At 42.4% G+C, this 17,737-nt stretch overlaps 1 protein-coding gene across 8 annotated transcripts in view; it reads left to right on the top strand.

The window, feature by feature from the left end:
- KALRN (kalirin RhoGEF kinase) overlaps positions 1–17,737 on the top strand; it is an 805,383-nt gene that overhangs the window by 381,418 nt on the left and 406,228 nt on the right. For all 8 annotated transcript variants that reach the window (XM_050916883.1, XM_050916882.1, XM_050916885.1 and 5 more), the window contains exons 7-8: positions 7,753–7,944; positions 17,286–17,417. In XM_050916883.1, the coding sequence (XP_050772840.1) occupies positions 7,753–7,944; positions 17,286–17,417 (324 nt within the window). The remainder of the gene's footprint in view (positions 1–7,752; positions 7,945–17,285; positions 17,418–17,737) is intronic.

Raw genomic sequence — 17,737 nt, 5'->3', positions numbered from 1 at the left:
CTTGATTGAGAAACCACATTTTTTTTCTTTTCTTTTGATCTTTACAGACACAGGGAGCAATACAACATTGCCAGGCATTCCTGTCCATGACATCCATTAAGCCTAGCTTGGTTATGTCCCTGCATACGATGTCCTACCAGTCCATGGTCAGACTCGGTGTTGGACTGACCTTGGTTGTGTTTGCATTATTTTCTTTAGCATCCTATCATCTGTTTACCATTTGCAATGTTCCCACCATTGTAAGCTTCAGAACTAACACTATAACTTATATTTTAGAAATATAAACATAAATACCTGACTATCCCTCAACCTGCCTCCCACTAATTACAGTACTCCCAGCCCCAATCATGAGTCAGCCTCCCCAAAAATCCTGAAGTTGGCTTAAAAATCATGAAATAGTACTAAAGTAATAATTAATAATAATATATGTGGGGTTGTTTTGCTTTATCTCCTAGTTTCTGAGCCTTTAGCATACACATGGGTCATGTTTTCAAGCGTTTCTCCACAATTATGAGGGCTAGAAACTTTATTATATTTTTAAATGAAAGCTGAGATTTTCCTATAATCTGACTATTTGGCCTGAGGTCCACATCTCAGAATAGAAATTGTATGGTAGGCCATGAATTGTATGGTTGGCTCACAAAATTGGGGTTGGCGTGCGGGAGGGGGTGAGGGCTCTGGCTGAGAGTGTAGGCTCTGGGTGGGGCCAGAAATGAGGAGTTCAGGGTGCAGGAGGAGGCTCCAGGCTGAGGTGTGGGGTGCAGGGTGGGGGTGTGGGCTCTGTGGTGGGGCTGGGAATTTTGGGGTATAGGAGGGTGCTCTTGGCTGGGATCAAGGGGTTCGGAGGGCAGAATTGGGATCAGGGCTGGGGTGGGGAGTTAGGGCATGGGGGGTGGCTCAGGGGTGCAGTCTCTGGGCGGCGCTTACCTCAAATGGCTCCTGGAAGCTGTGGCCATGTCCACCCTCCAGCTCCTATGCAGATCTGCAGCCAGGTGGCTCTGCCCACTGCCCCATCCGCAGGCGCCGCCCGTGCAACTCCTGTTGGCTGCAGTTCCCGGACAATGCGAGCTGCAGGTGCGGCACTTAGGGCGAGGCAGCGTGCAGAGCGGAGCCTCCTGGCTGCCCCTGCACGTAGGAGCCAGAGTGGGGCCATGCCACTGCTTCTGGGAGCCGCGTGGAGCCTACTCCCCGGCTGGAGTTCCCCGGCTGGAACTCGAGGGCCGGATTAAAACATCTGGTGGGCCAGATCCATCCCGTGGGCCGTAGTTTGCTGACCCTTGTTCTACCAAGTGGGACTTTAAGAAGAACACCCACTATTATGAGATTGGTGATAAAATCATGAGAGTTGACAGCACTATAATTGGTGGAGCTCTTATAGACAACACACTAAAATGGGCTTTGAGGAAGGTTGTGGAGGAGAAAATAGTCTGAGGGATGCTCTAAATTTTGCAGAAAGAATCCAGCTGATTTCAAGGGAAGTTGAATTGGGTCCTGGATCTTGAAGCACATATTTTTGTAAAGTTCCTAGCACACTTTAGGCCCAAGTTAATAATAGTTATAATAATCTTCTAAATTCAGCTGAAAAATATATTTGAAGGGTCTGTCTCAGGCCAAACCTTTTCACACACACTCTTCCCTATACATTCTTATATACTTGACATGGGCCAACTTCCTTTTATAGAAAAACTATTTGTAACACTGTTTATTCTTACTATGCTACTCCTTCAACAGAAGAACTATAGTGTGTGAGGGGGATTAGAGGGGAAGAGCCATAAATTTCAGGTACTAAACTGCAGTTCAGTATTTTTCTTAAAAAAACAACTGTAAATGTAGATTTTTTTTTCCCCCAGTGAATCATGCCACGTTTGTTTCTGTTTCCTCAGTTCTGAAATATGAATTATGTTAGTCTTTATTACAGTAGTACGATATTTATACCAATGTAATAACATGGTTCACTAAAACAAAACATCGAGCTCTGGTTTATATTTAGTAATCCCATTGACTTAGTTGATTTGCTAGCCTAAGCCACAACATCCTAGTTAAATGGGCACAAGTCTGATTGATTGTAATTTTGCACTTGGATTACCTGATATGCATGCTGTTTCCTCTGATTGAAGTTATTCATATCTACTCCACCAAGATTGTTTTATGCCTATATTCATTACCTCATGAAATGGTGAGTCATCGCTTTCTGATAAACACATGCTAACAGTGCTGTGTTCAGTGGTGGAATCGTCAGCCCTTCTGTTGCCAAGGAGTTAATTATCTGAAACTAAACTGAGATGCATGTTGTCCTTAGAGAGTCACAATACATTTGAAATGCATTACAATTATCTGGTAAAGGTTAATGCCATCTTTTGGAAATTCCTGCCATTTATCATTTACATGAACTATATAGCCTTCTGTGTTAGGCTGAGATAAATGCCATTCTGCATCAAGCCACTGGCTTTGTTACAGAGGCTACAATAGGAATCAAGATATTAAAGGTGTCCTATGAGAAACATTCTTCGCTTACTCCTTCTCCCTCACTCCCATTGCTCCCTCTCCACCACCCTCGCGCTCACGCCCATTTTCACTGGGCTGAGGCAGCACTCTGGCTGGAGGTGCGGGCTCTGGGGTAAGGCCAGAGATGAAGTTTGGGGTGGTGGAGGGGACGTCGGGTTGGGGCTGAGGGGTTCGGAGTATGGTCAAGGGCTTCAAACTGGGGCAGGGGGTTGGAGTGTGGGAGGGGGGTATGTGCTCTGGGGTAGGGCTGCCAAATGAGGATTTGTGGTGCAGGAAGGAGCTCCGGGCTGGGGCTGAGGGTTCAGAGTGTGGGAGGGGGCTCCAGCTGGGAGTGCAGGTTCTAGGGTGGGACCAGGGGTGAGGGGCTGGGGGTGCAGGGAGGGGCTCCAGGTTGGGGCTGAGGAATCTGGAGTGTGGGAGGGGGTGTGGGGTGTGGGTTCCAGGCGGCATTTACCTCAGGCGGCTCCTGGAAACTTGTCTCTCTGGCTCCTAGGCGGAGGTGTGGCCAGGCACCTTTGCGGGCTGTCCTTGCCTGCAGGTGCTGCCTCCACAGCTCCCATTGACCGTGGTTTCCAGCCAATAGAAGCTACAGAGACAGAGTTCTGGGCAGGGGCAGCATGCAGATCCCGTGGCCGCCCCTACACTGAGGAGCTTGAGGGACATGCCGGCAGCTTCCTGGGGGCTGTGTGGAGTCGGGCAGGGAGGCCTGCCAAGCCAAGCCTTTAACGGCCCGGTCAGCAGTGCGGACCAGAGCTGCCAGAGTCCCTTGTTGCCTGGGCATTCTGGTTGAAAACCAGATGCCTGGCAACCATACAATCTCCTCAAGTGAGAATACTTTATTGCAGGCTCATCTAAGCTTGTGTTGGAGGTTACAGGTATGATCATTTATGTAGTTAAGACATGATCTATTGCTGGCATTGAAGATCAGGGCCAAAGCCTTGTAAGGTAACAGAAATAGGAGTAGCAGAAACTGGGAGCCGGGGATATGCTCACAGTGGTCTTTGGCATTGAGGAGATGCGTGGTAGTATTCTGTACCTAAGGTTGCACATTTCTGGCTGCTGGCAAAATGACCCTAAGTTCTCAAGGAGAACTCTTGCATGTCATTCTGCAGATGATGACCTCATCGAGTCAGTTGCTCCACAACTATGGAGAACTTTTTGTCACTGGAGTGAGCTGTTAAAAGAAGAGAAACTCCCTGATTTGATGGAAGTTTCCAAAGTTTAGAGAAAAATCTGTAGACAATTAATTTCCTTTAATTCTTGTGATTGCTTCTGGAAAGTCTGCAACTATACATAAAATGTAAGGTTTCTAGTGATGCAGGAAATAATTTAACCAAAGCTTGGTTATAGCCTACTGTCTCTACAAGAGAATATTAACTGTAGCATTTTTGCCCTCACTTCTAGACAATAATATATTCAAGGGCCTTCTGCAATTCCATATGAGGAGACCTCTGCTGGCTGAGTGGAATGAGTTCCTGAAGTATTTTTTAAAATGAGTGCCTCCGTGAGCCTGTTCATAGCAGTGAATTTGTGAGCTCAAAGGAAACGTAGAGTCTAAGACATTACATTCTCCATTCTGTTTACTTCCTGCTAAGATCAAAAGGTTCCTATAAGAATAATATTGAACATTTCAATTTACTCTTTTTTTAACATGAACAAAACCAGAGGGATAATTTTGTAATATTTTGACTATTGGGTTTTGGTAGTTGAGATCTGTGTTTTTTTTTATTTAAAACTTTATAGATAGGAGAAATGAAGATTAAAGAAAATGGTTCCAGTGTTTTCCCATTAGCAAAAGTAATTTGGTTGTTGCAGAACTTAGGTTTTGGTTTTGAAAAACTAGTTCAGGAGTGGTTTGTATCCCTGTCTTATTTTACCTCAAACACGGAGAAAAGTTTCCAACTTCACTCCAAATACAGAATATTCTCTCCCCCCGCACCCCAGTCAAAGGCCCTGGCTGAGCAGTATTCAGTGTTGCACCAGTGCGAATAGCATCTGACATGATGAAGAATGGTCCAGTGCTTAGGGTGCTAGCCTGGGACTCAGAAGACCTGTGTTTAATTCCCTGCTCTGCCACAGACTTTCTGTGTTGCCTTGGGCAAGGCATTTACTTTCTGTGCTTCTGGCCATATAAATATAATAGATTGTGTCCTGCTGTGCTAGAAATGGGAGCTTTATAAGGACAAACATATACAAATGTGATATTCAGCACTTGATTCCGCTCTGGAAGTGGTTGATATATAGGACGTTAACAACATGACATTGCTATATATAGAAATGCCACTGAAGTCCTTTTTAAAAGTGATTTAAAAATCTTAGTTTCAATTTCTCTCTTTCCCTCTCCCTCTCTCTGCCCTGTGGACGTATGGAGCCCTCCTGAGTAATTTTTATAGAGTACCCTGGAGCTCTGCCAACCTGGTGCTCACCGTGTAGAGCAGTGTTTCCCAAACTTGAGACTCCGCTTGTGTAGGGAAAGCCCCTGGCAAGCCAGACCAGTTTGTTTACCTGCCTTGTCCACAGGTGCAGCTGATCGCTGCTCCCACTGGCCGTGGTTCACTGCTCCAGGCCAATGGGAGCTGCTGGAAGCACCGTGGGCTGAGGGACATACTGGCCACTGCTTCCAGCAGCCTCCATTGGCCTGGAGCAGCGAACTGCAGCCAGTGGGAGCCACGATCAGCCAAACTTGCTTTCACGGCAGGTAAACAAACTGGCCTGGCCTGGCCTGCCAGGGGCTTTCCCTAAACAAGCAGTGTCCCAAGTTTGGGAAACACTGATGTAGAGAATGACAGGGGAACCTGCTGAGACCCACTGTCTGTTGGCAGCTCTCAAAGTCCATTGGGGTGTAAGGGTATAGATTGATGAGTCCAAAACTCAATTGCTGCTCCCTGCTGGAGTAGGGAGAGCTGTGGAAGATATCTAGTTAGCTGTAGAACATATTGGTACTCTTCCAGTTTTGTTAATGAAATTCCTCATTTAAATAGATAGATATAAAAATATATAAATCTCCCCTAACTGGAAAATCAGATATTAGGAACATCTGCTGTGTCTCAATCAATCTAACCTTTTCTCCCTGTGCTATTTAATATATTTATATACTGTAGTTACTGGGAACCAAAGAATTCACAGTTGTTTTCCTTCCATTCAGTCATGCTCATTACGTTACAAGTACTGATATAATTCTACAGGGAAATAAAACCAAGTGTGGTAGGAAAGGCTCGTTCTTTACATGAAATACAAACTGCTGCACTAACTTTCTGGTCTTTTAAAAAAAAAAAAAAAAAGCAACATTCCAGGTCTTCAGCCAGTGCAAATGGCATAGCTCTATTACTTACAATCACCCTATGCTGATTTAGATCAGCTGAAGGTCTAGCCTAAAAAGTCTGAAAGCTGATCTTGACTGGAACACAGCCATGAGGATTTTCAGGAAGAAGGCCTTGCTTATTTAGAAGTCTTTTTGCTGCAAGCCTCACTGCTCAGGTTAATTCCAGCTTTTGAGCTAGAGGGACCCAAAGACACATTCCATAGTGGACTATAGTCAAAATCCAAATCATGGCAATTTTAAAATTGTAACTCTAACTCCAAACCAGTTTTACCAGTTTTCTTCCAACTGCACCAATAAATGAATAAATCTACTTTGCCTTTAGAATTACTCTGATATTTTCAAGCCGAGCAAAATTTACAAGCCAAGGTCATAGGAGCAGCAAAGAGAGGGGCCAAAAATAAGACATAATGGAAGCTGGTGCCATCATGGCTCCATATTACTATATGCCACACTGCTATATGTAACTGGGCACAAATTATATTAATAGCTGATTTGCATTTGAATTGTCTAATACCTATGCATGCTGTATATTCATACTGAAGTTATGCATCTCTATCACACTGAGGTCCTGATCCTGCAAACACTTAATGTGTGCTTAATTTCAGGCATGTGAAAAGACCCATTGAAATCATCAGGGGCTACTCCTATACATAGAGTCATGCATGACCTCAAGTGTTTGCAGGATCAGGACCTAAGACTATTTGATGTACTTGTTAAGCCCGTGAATCAGTCAGTCATGATTTTGTGACCAAGAAATTAAAATGGCCTTCCTCCCAGTTGTGGAATTGTTAGACCAGTGATGCTCATCCTGTGGCTCTCATAGATTCTTCAGGTCTGACTGGAGTTCCCAATGCACTTCCAGATCTCAGGCTACATTTGTCACAGGAGCCCACCTCTTCTTTGTTAAGAAAGCTGGAGAATACAGAGTACTGGTAGAGTCCTAAGTTGCTGGGCCTCTCCCAGCTGTCAGTGAGGAACAGAAGGAGACAGAGGTGATTGCATCAAAGAAGTTCCAGAAGGCCATAAGACTGTTGCTATCCAGTGTCCTCACACTGGCATTTTGATAGTGCATCAATATCTTGTTGCACTGATTCTCTGTTATGAGGCTTATGTTGTAATGAAACATTGGGGTATCATGCTGCAGTGTAATGGCTTCATGAAATTCCATTAGAGAACAAAGTGACTCTTCAGAGCTTCCAAGCTGAGTACAATCCCTGATGGAAAATTCCCATCAAACAAACAGAAAATGATAAGCTTTCAATAAATCTTTTGAACTGTTCTACATTTGGAATGTGATATAAAATGTTATCCCTGCTATGGGCTGGGTTAAAAAAAATCTATAGAAAAGATAGTTTTCATCAAACTATATACATTTTATTGCAATTTCCATATAGCTTCTTAAATTTCTATACAATACTGGTATAATCCCTATAAAATTCTATAGGACTTCTCCATAAGGAATTGTATCAGCCCATCTCTTGACAATACACCCTCTTTTGAGGGATCTAACTGATCTCTTGAAATGTAGAATGTAAACATTTCTTCAGTTATAATTTACACCAAGAATGTACCTGAAATACCAAAAATAAGATAAAGAGAGAGGGAAATGATAAGAAGCTAATTGGATAACAGACATCTCAGGTATGGCAGATGATTTTCCCTAAATAAATAAAGTGTGTGTGTGTGTGAGAGGGGGAAACAGATGATGGAGTAGATGTGCTAAAATATTCCTGTGGGATTTATTTTTAGAATGAAAGGTAGTATGTCTACAAACTACAACTCATGCATATTTAAAAGGCTGCTTGGTAGTTCTCACCCCAACTTCTCTACATCCTTCCAGCTGATGGTGTTTTGAATTTGTAATGAAGATGCAGAATGGTCATGTTTCTCCCTTCTGTTTATTCATTTTTTTTTCTAAATTTCAGAATGCCTACGTCAACATCAATCGGATCATGTCGGTTGCATCCAGGCTTTCAGAGGCAGGCCATTACGCTTCCCAGCAAATTAAACAAATCTCTACCCAGCTGGATCAAGAATGGAAGAGCTTTGCTGCAGCTCTGGATGAGCGTAGTACCATCCTAGCCATGTCTGCTGTATTTCACCAGAAGGCTGAGCAGGTGAGTTACAGTGAGTTGGAAAATTGTCTACAACCATGTTGGTAACCACTAAAACAAACTTATCTGATGGCTGCTTTGTCTATATGCAGTGAATTTGGGAGTCTCAATCTGGTTCCTAGTGGACAAGTGTCTAAATCACCAATACTACCACTACTACTGTAATTGACACAAATTGATTCCCTTATTGGTAAGCTAAGAAGAAAGGCTTAGGACTTAATGAACACTCCTTTTCCCCTACTGGTGATCCTCCCCAGTCACAGGTGAGGTACATTGGTACAGTAATGCACTGCCTTGCTCTCTGCATTTCAGTGCAGCTGCCAGGACTTTCTCTATTCTATGGGTAAATTCAGGATTATTGTGTGTAGAAGAGTAGTGATGATAATGAAATATGTATGTATATGTCTGCATGCATATACATAATACAGGTCTATACCAGACTATATTTTGTAAGAACAAAGGGATGTAGGCCAAATTAATATTAATCAAACTCAATAAATTCCTTACTATTATTTTAATATTGTAGTAGCCCCCATAGTTTTTAATTTCATTTACTCTCACCATCAGAAGTCTATAAAGATAGTTGGAGCATCTCCAAAAGTTTTCTTCTTTCCTTTGAGATCAAGTTCTGGAGTATATCTTCTGGGAAATAACATAGTTTAATAATTTCTTAACTAGGAAAGACTTGAAGTCTGCCTGTGGATGGTACCTTTGCTTTTTAGGCCCAAATCCACTCTGCTTGCAAGTGATGGCTTGCCTTTGTTTACTGGTTGTAAGTGGCATTCTTCCTTCAGCTGACAAATACTGCTTTGAGGCTGTCTCTTCAGTTTTTTTATGCACTTTCCTTTCACTCAGTAGTTAATGTCAAGCCTAGTGAATGGATGTGTTTGATGCTTACATAATAACCCATGCTTTGAATGGCTGGAGATTTTCTCCTAAGGTTTCATATGCAAACCTGGAGCATGACCAGGTATGTTATATGACTTTTTATTATCCTCTAGGCTGTGGGATTTTATTTACACAGTAGAATATGTAGTTTGTAGACTGAAGTTTCTTCAGATGCATTTAACAGTCTGTCATTTTCAATGTCCGTTTTTATCTGAATGTGCCAGGAATCCTCCTTCTGCAGAATGTAATGTGTATTAGCTGTTTTTGCTAGTCTTTTGGGGTTCTCGCAGTCTTTTGCTGTAAAAGTCCTCATAATGTTTGCAGCTAGTCTGGGTTTTGTTTTGTTTTTTTGCCTCTTGGAAGGCCTTCCTCAACTGGGATTCGGTTGTGGGGTTAGCTTAGACATGGTAATCATTGTTGGTACAATATCCTATAACCTCCTCAGGAATTGCAGATGGAGTCTCAATTGAAGTTTTTCCCAATAGAAACTCCTTCATAGATTAATACATTCCAAATAAACATTATATTATAATGTTACATTTTCTAACTTTCAGAAATTAACAAAATAAAGGAAGAAGTATGCAGAACCCAGAAAGAGGTATAAATGTTTGTTACACATTATGAGAAAGAGGTGCTGGTTCCAATCCATTCCTAAGATATTTCTGCCTTTGAGGCAGTGGGGCAGGGTAGGGACTAGGGGGAAAGGGGGCTTTCCTGGTTTATAGGCATCTTGCTTTTATTAATCATTGCACTAGATTCTGCAGTGAGCTAAGAGAGACTTCCGTTGGTGATCTTTGACTTCCTGCTGGGAAAAGGATACAACTGAATCCTGCTTTCATTAGGCACTCTGTTTTAGCCTGGAAAGGGGACACATCCAGCAGATGGATCTATGCCAGTGTGCCCTTGTGCGCATATACAGCCCCAAATTGATGGGATCTGCATGGATCCATCCATACAGATCCATTTGCAGGATCAGGGCCTTGGTTTGGTCTTTTTGAGATAATTGAAATTGGTTTTGTTTTCAAATAAGTTGGTGAGTATCTTAAAATTGCAGTTGTTCATGCAGATAAAGATGCTTATTTGAGATTTTATTTGCTATTAATGTTGGTTTCAGAAGAAAATAATGTTTGCTTCAGAAGGCAGCTAGAGGTGTCAAGGGAAAGTCCAGCACAAACAGAAAACAGGATATTTACTACTCCTGCCATAGAATTATGGCAGATTTCTCTTGATTTTGTATTTTCTACTTACACTGGGCCAGAATGTAGAGCCATTACTCATCCTACGGGCTCTTACTCATGTGAAAATACACCCTTCGCTCCAATGGGGCTATCGTTCTGTGGAAGTGCTCATCCATGTGAGTAAGGGTTGCACACACTAACCCTCTTTCATCATACACCAGTCTCTCTGCAGGGCAGTTAATCCTCTACCAGGAATATATTCACATGGGAAAAGAGAAGTATTTACAGTCCAAAATAAAATGAGAATTATTTAAAGATATCATTAAAAATAATACTATGTTTTCTATGAGTGATCTCCTATTTTTCTGAACTTTTAGGCTTGTTTGCAATTTATGAAGTGTTGCTAAGAAATTTTATAACAAATAGAAAGCTGGATTGAACTGCCACTTAGTTGGGGTGAACTTGTCGTCTTGCCCTCTCAACATCATCAGACTAGATACTTTGCCTCAGTTGTAGCTTAAAAACAGCTGCATAATAACCACTTTCAACAACTCTTCTTTTTTCTTTACAATTTAAATGCAGTCTTCTCTTGGCAGCTCTTTAAAGGAACAAAAGTTTGTGCTGCCTGACAGTGGCCAAAGTCTCTCAGCCTTGAGAAAACAAGAGATTTTGTTAACACTGAGCGGCAGTTGCTCCTCAGTTGGAATAAGAGACAGTTCAGTCGGAGGGGAGCATTGATGTGAAGCCAATAAACTCAGAATGCTGGAAAAATATGATGTGGGAGTCAGCATGTCCTACTCACAGCTCCATCAGCTGGAACTGAAATATTTGGCTTGCTTCAGTAGCTGTAATAGGATAAACGATGACTTATACACTGAGGATTTAGTAATTCGACCTCTCTGGTACCCTACAACATGTTAGATATCAGGAATTTTGTATGAGACTGAGCCTAATGCCCATCTGACATACCTATTGAAATGGATTATTTTTTAACAACCTATATATAATAAAGAAGGTTTAGATTTCTGATCCACACCGTCTTGGACCTAAATAAGTCTGTCCTGGCTTGCAGCTCAGATCATGTCTCGTATTGCATCCTTCTCTTTTCAAACGGTGCCACCCTTGATGTCATGTCCACTCATTTTACCTACTGTGTTACTCTGTCTTCATGCCAACCCAGTGCACGGATAGCCTATCAGTAATGGGGAATACAAACCCTTCACTGGCTATGAAAAGGCTACTAAGCTGCTATGGGCTCTATCAGCCTTGCCCACTATACCTGCATTTGAAAGGAGGTATTAGAAGGGGAAAGCACAGCTCAGCTGGGAAGAACAGGAAGAACAGACATCCAGCCCTCTCTGTGAGAGAGGCCTGACTGGGGCCAAGAACTGCTTGAGAGCGTGCTGCCCGTTAACACCTCCTTGAAGGAAGGTAGGATGATGCAGGACACAAGTTGACGCCCCACCTGTGATTTTTTTTGAGAGACTACTGCCTGTCAGCACCTCCTTGAGAGAAGGCAGAGCTGATGTAAGACCATTGGTGAGACTTGCTACCAGTGACTTGCATGAGAGTCTGCCGTCTGCTGGAGCCTCCCTGAGGAAAGGAAGGCCTGACATGAGATTGTTTGCTATCAGAGCCTTACTTGTTGCTGCTGCCTAAGTCTGTGGAGCCCTGCCTGAAGAGCGTGACAGCCAAATAAACACCTTTTATTTTGTTACCCCTGACCTAGGTCTCCGTAGTGGTTTGCCCCAGGTGCTAGAGTGACCCTGGTCAAACCTCCCTAATCCAGTCTGACAGACCATCACCTTCTTTTTGTTCAGTCCCTCCTAAACTCACTTCTTCTGTGATGCCAATCACAAGAGAGTCTAATAGAATCTTAGCAATCAAACGTCTGGCATGCATTCCACTGCACCACAGTCCTGGCAAACACAGAGGCCAACACTTTTTTTATGAAAAGAACCAGGGTGTCTGTAACATCTAAGCAGAGCAGGCAGGACCTTTTGTTTTTCAAAGGTTCATCTTAAAGACTCCCATACACCAAACGATATGGAACTCAATTTGTCTAGCTTGAGAGGATGAAAGGCTGAGTCAACCATGCTGGGAGCTGAACTTCACCTCCATCTTCATATGTCTCACAATCACATTTGCTTTCCTGGATCTTGTACTGTACACCTGTCAAGTGTGTACAGGTCAAGCTGAACTTGGCTGAAAGAACTCTAGGATCAAAGTTTTTTTATTTTTTATTAAAGATAGGTAAATACGAAATAAATCACAAAGGAACCCCAAAGCTTCCTATAGCACATGTTTTTGATCAAAGGCCAAAATACTTAGTACTAGACCCCCCCACATCACCCAGGTCAGGGTCTGAGTTTGAAGGCATTCAACAGCATGTTTTCCCAATGTCTCCTACTCCAAACGGTGACAGACCTGATTTTCTGTCACTGCAGTATAAATGAGGATTAACTCCACTCATGTAAATGGAGGTGCATTGGCGTAAAACCAGTGTGAAAGAAGAATCAGGTCCTATATTATTAAGTATGTTTGACACATGTTGTGGCAGGAGGGTATATCGGATTGCTTCTGTTCCAGAAAGGTATATAAAACTGCTTTATTCCTGTTTGACTTCAGTGGAGCTGTGCTGATTTACACAAGCTGGGATTCTGGCCCATAGACTGTCAAGGGAGGCAGAAATGAAAATAACAGGTTCTTTCTGTACTTGACAGTAGTTCGTAAAAGTGTTTTAAAGTATTCACTTTGAAAATCCTGTCAGAAAGAACATATTAACTTCTTCAGTTGGCCAAAGATCTGAACTATTAACTTTGAATCCAGTTCTGTCCTCAGAAATGCATATGCACAACTCCCATTAAAAGTAATAGGTGTTGCATGCATTCAGCATCTGTGAGCAGAATTTGAATGTTTATGTTGATCCTCTGAAAAGTCAATGGACCGTTCGTTCAGTTTGTCCCCTTCCAGGTAGACTTTATGCTCTCAGGAGCTCTCTGCTAGGATCTACACTAGTCAGAGCCATTTTTCCCTACCATTGCAGGGACCTGAGGCACTAGGGCATTTTGTCCCCCTTATTCTCAGCCTGTGGCACATAATATGCTAGTCTGCTGTGTGGATCTAATTTTGGTTCCTAGGTTTAGTGGATAGGTGCTAGGTGGTGTTGGTGGTCTGTGGTCAGACTAGATCATCTGTGGTCTCCTCTGGCCTTAAACTCTATGATTCTCTGTCTCTGAGTTTAAGCAAATCTGAGATCTCCTCATTTGACTGTGAGATGAGGGAGGTGGCCTTTCCCATGTAAACAATCAATCTCCACCAACCCATACGTCTATATTAAAGTGTAAAATGGGTGCACAGGCAGGGATGGGATGGGCAATGTTTGGAATGTGGGAGGAAAGAAGGGATCCAGAGACAGGTACATCTAGGACATTTTATCTTGATCCCTGAAGCAGGAGAAGGAGCCAGCAAATAAAGAAGCTAGAGAGGAAAAAGAACCTGCCCCCAAGTGACTTCTCACTTAGAGGACCCAACAAGGAATTTCAGCTAATAGGGAAAGCCAAAATGCTTGAGCTTGGCCTGAGAGGCAGTCAGGGGTCACAGACCTTGAGGAATAGCAGGCATGAGACTCAACTTGCTCACTCACACATTGTATGTTCTGGAGGAAGGGTAAGTAAGAGCGTGTGCTGTAACACTACCTTCTTGTGGGGGTCCTTCCTGACCTGGCTACTGCAGGGTTTGCAGCCTGAGTGAATCTGGCTTATTATGACTTTACAGGGGCTATTTGGGTCAAGTCAGAAACACACAGCCCTTTTGTATCGAGGCTTTGTGTTTGTTTTTTTAAATGTCTTGGGAGAGGGGTTTTTTGTTTCAATCTTTCATGGAAGCTGGTAAAACATGTACAATTATCTAAGAGAACCATTTTTGTCTATCATTTCAAATCATGTTTAAGCTGCTTTTTGTGTTCCCAATAGGAGCTGTTCCAGTCTATGGGATAAGTAGGTATTTAAGCAATTAATTAAAATGGTTCTGCACACCCAATAGACAGTAACAGCTTACAGAACTGCCTTTCCAACCTAACAGTTAATTAGTTATTTACATTTTTAAACACATCTTTTTAACACAATGAACCACGATTTTTATTGTGTAAATATATATTTAGCATGAAAATACACATGCATGTAATAAAGGCACTTGTGTCTTCATAGTGTATCATACTGTGATAAACTTTAATGTCTGTGCCATTTTCCAAAGTACCTAAATTAATTGCACCATAATATGACTCATACTTTGCCAAAGTTCATTTTTAAAAAAAATTAAGCCCTTTCCCTCCCGCCATCCACACTGGTAAAATCTGTGTCACACTTCTTCCTAGGAGTTGGTCCTCTAGAGGATGAAGTCACTCTGTTAGTTCAAGTGGCAGAGGTCTGTTCTCTGGTGCTGTAGAATTCCAACCCATGCATGGATGTATTGCAGTAACAGGCATTCTAAATCTGAGTGCCGCTGTGGTATTTGGCATTGTGGCTGTGGTTATATAATAACTCAGCAGTTTTACAGCATCTTTTATCAAAGAGTCAAGATCGATGGCACCAGACATACCAACGGTCTGTCAGGGGAATCAAACCCAGGACTTTTCAACCCCATCAAACTCAGGCCTCCATCACAAAAGTTCAAGAGCATGTTGTTACAGTCAATAGGGCCATTTCTACGGATATGATTTAATACACTAAGCCAATGTATTACATGCAACTCTCAAAGCCCTTTACAGACATTAAGGAATCCTCACAATGCCTCTGTGAGACAAGTAAGGCTTATTATCCCTATTTTACAGAGGGATAAACTGAGACACAGAAGTGGAAATTTAGCTAGGTACAGAGGACCATCATAAGGTCCTCCTCATTATGTAGCCCCACTGTGGGAATGTGTGGGTATATGGGGACTGTGGGCAGAAAAGCTTGTATCAGGAGGTTTCTGCACTGGTCTGAGAGGGAGAATGTGATTAGAAGTCAATAAAGAAGCCATTGGATTCATGACTATGTAGTTCTAGTGACAGGAACCCCAGCATATGCTGGTTTCTCCTAGAGGAAATTCAGTTCAGCCCCATGCCCTGACATGAGATGGCTAGTGGCATTCACATTCCCCTGCATAAAACCTGATTACTTAGATGCAAAAAACCTTGCAGAGTTAAACCGTGCTTCCTGTGGTGCATGTTTTTGATCAAAGGCCAATATATTTGGCACTAGTCTCCCTGATTACTTAGACTTTGGGCAGCAGTGTGTGTGAATGTCACCTAGATAGGTACTGCAGATCAGCAGCAGAGGTGAACACAGCAGCACCCAGGAGTCCTGACCCCCAATCCCTTCCTCCAGAAAACACTCCTTTTGTTCAGAGAGATATCTTGTGGGAGTAGATTGAGGTTTTAGCCCAGAATTCATTTTTATCACTGAATCACAGTGTCTTGAAAATAAGGATTTATAATGCAGGCATTTTCAAACCTTGCCTATAAGCAGTACTGTGAATAAAATTACACTCTGATAATAAAAATAACACACTGTTTCCAGATGAGATTGGGATAGAAACTCTTTGCTTTGAAGTTCAGAGTGTTCTATGCTTTGAGTGCTTTGCTAACAAGCCACAGGTGAGCACTTCATGAACAGATAAAGCTGTGATCATGAGGGTGGTTTTCTAGCCATTGTACATTCAGCCTCTGGTGCACTGCATTTGTTGTATTATTAGCTGGTTCTTTTACTGATGGCTTTAAAGATCCTTACGCATGGGGGGGCTAGTTTAACAAAAAGCTGGAAGAAGAAGAAATATTAATAGAGTAATGAGGTGTCATTAGGTAATTAGGTGTCTGCAACATGTAAACACATTAGAACAGGGGTCGGCAACCTTTCAGAAGTGGTGTGCTGAGTCTTCATTTATTCACTCTAATTTAAGGTTTTGCATGCCAGTAATACATTTTAACATTTTTAGAAGGTCTCTTGCTATAAGTCTATAATATATAACTAAACTATTGTTGTATGTAAAATAAAAAAGGTTTTTAAAATGTTTAAGAAGCTTCATTTAAAATTAAATTAAAATGCAGAGCCCCCCAAACTGGTGACCAGGATCCGGGCAATGCGAGTGCCACTGAAAATCAGCTCGCATGCCGACTTCGGCACGTGTGTCATAGGTTGCCTACCCCTGCATTAGAAAGTATGTCAGTAGATCAGGCTCCATTTAAAAAAGTTATGTGAGCCCTGAAGAGTAAAGTCCTTTTGTTACAGAACAGGCAGCAGAAGTGTGAACTTGCTCACATTGTTCTGCCATGGTGCCTCAGCCCTGAGCTGGGGACCTCGAGGAGTGAAAAGACGTCTCACCCTCTGAGCCTATTCAATCCCTGGCCTCTCTGCTGAGGCTGCCAACAAAGGTGCTAATTCATATCAATTGTGGTGACGTTTTTTGTTTGTTTATTTGCTTTGTTTTAAATGTGGACATCTGCCCACTGGAATGAGACAAGCAGCTTATTTCAAATACTGTAGGTCACTCAACACCATCCGGTGGTATTGATGACTGATCGCTATTGACCTGGGCCAGATTTAAATTGGTGACCTAGAGGTGAAAGTCTTGGTATCCTATTACCAATTCTCCTGAGCCAGCCTTGGATTGAGAACTGCTTTAACACTTAGAAAATCCGCCTTTTGCTGAAATAAATGTCAATGATGATTTTAATGGGAGTTTTCTGTTGTTCACGTGTGTGCTGTTAGGGCCAGGTGAATAGCTGTGCTGAGCTGTTGGTGGGAAAATCACCCCTGTGCGGGCCTCAAGCATAAACAAATGGGGAGTTCTGACAATATTACATGCAATTAGAGCACTGACTGTTTCTTCTCGGTCTATATTTTTATGTTGACTTTAGAAGCAGGGTTGTATTTCTCCTGTTTGTTATTCAAAGGTCCTTCTTATAGGAGTTCCTGAAGTTGTTTTGAAAGTGCCTATGCACTTTACTTGTAAAGCAGGAGAAACCGAATCCTCCTCCTTCTAAAGCCTCCCTTAGGCCCAGCTGGTCGACAAAGTTTTGAGTGTTTAAGGATCACAATCACCTGTGTGATCTGTACCATTTTGTTCCCTCTTGTAAACTTCTGGCATTGTGGTGTGTGTTTGGCACAGTTCACCTTCTGCTCAGTGCTATATTCATCTATGGCACTCTGTAAATGGTTCACTGAAATAGTAATATTAAGCTACCTCCTGGCTAGTAAGTTTGAAACACTCTGCTGATTGCTTTTGGAATTGCTTCAGTTCCTTTCAGGTGTGGATGCCTGGTGTAAAATGTGTAGTGAAGGAGGCCTCCCATCGGAAATGCAAGACCTGGAGCTGGCCATCCATCATCATCAGTCTCTGTATGAACAGGTGACCCAGGCTTACACAGAGGTAAGAGTTTCCAGGAGAAAAATTTTAACAGCTGCTAACGGATTGCTTATACGATTATGCATTTTGGAGCTATTTTTAATTGAATAAATCACAGTTGCACTTTCCATGACTCATTGATATGACTGTCTAGTAGGGATAAAGCTAATAATCCTTTAAAATGGTTCTTGAGAGATATGTGATCTTTTTACTCATAACTTCACACAGGAGGTCAGATCTGCTCCCAGGCTGTAGGCCTCTAATGAAGTAAGTCAACCTGGAGCAGCAGAACAAACTGTAGCCAACCCCTACACCTCTGGAGTACCTGTAGCCTGCCAGGGAAG

This window comes from Gopherus flavomarginatus, chromosome 10, assembly GCF_025201925.1.
Source record: "Gopherus flavomarginatus isolate rGopFla2 chromosome 10, rGopFla2.mat.asm, whole genome shotgun sequence".
Classification (NCBI taxonomy): domain Eukaryota; kingdom Metazoa; phylum Chordata; order Testudines; family Testudinidae; genus Gopherus; species Gopherus flavomarginatus.
This window is presented reverse-complemented; position numbering and strand designations above follow the sequence as displayed.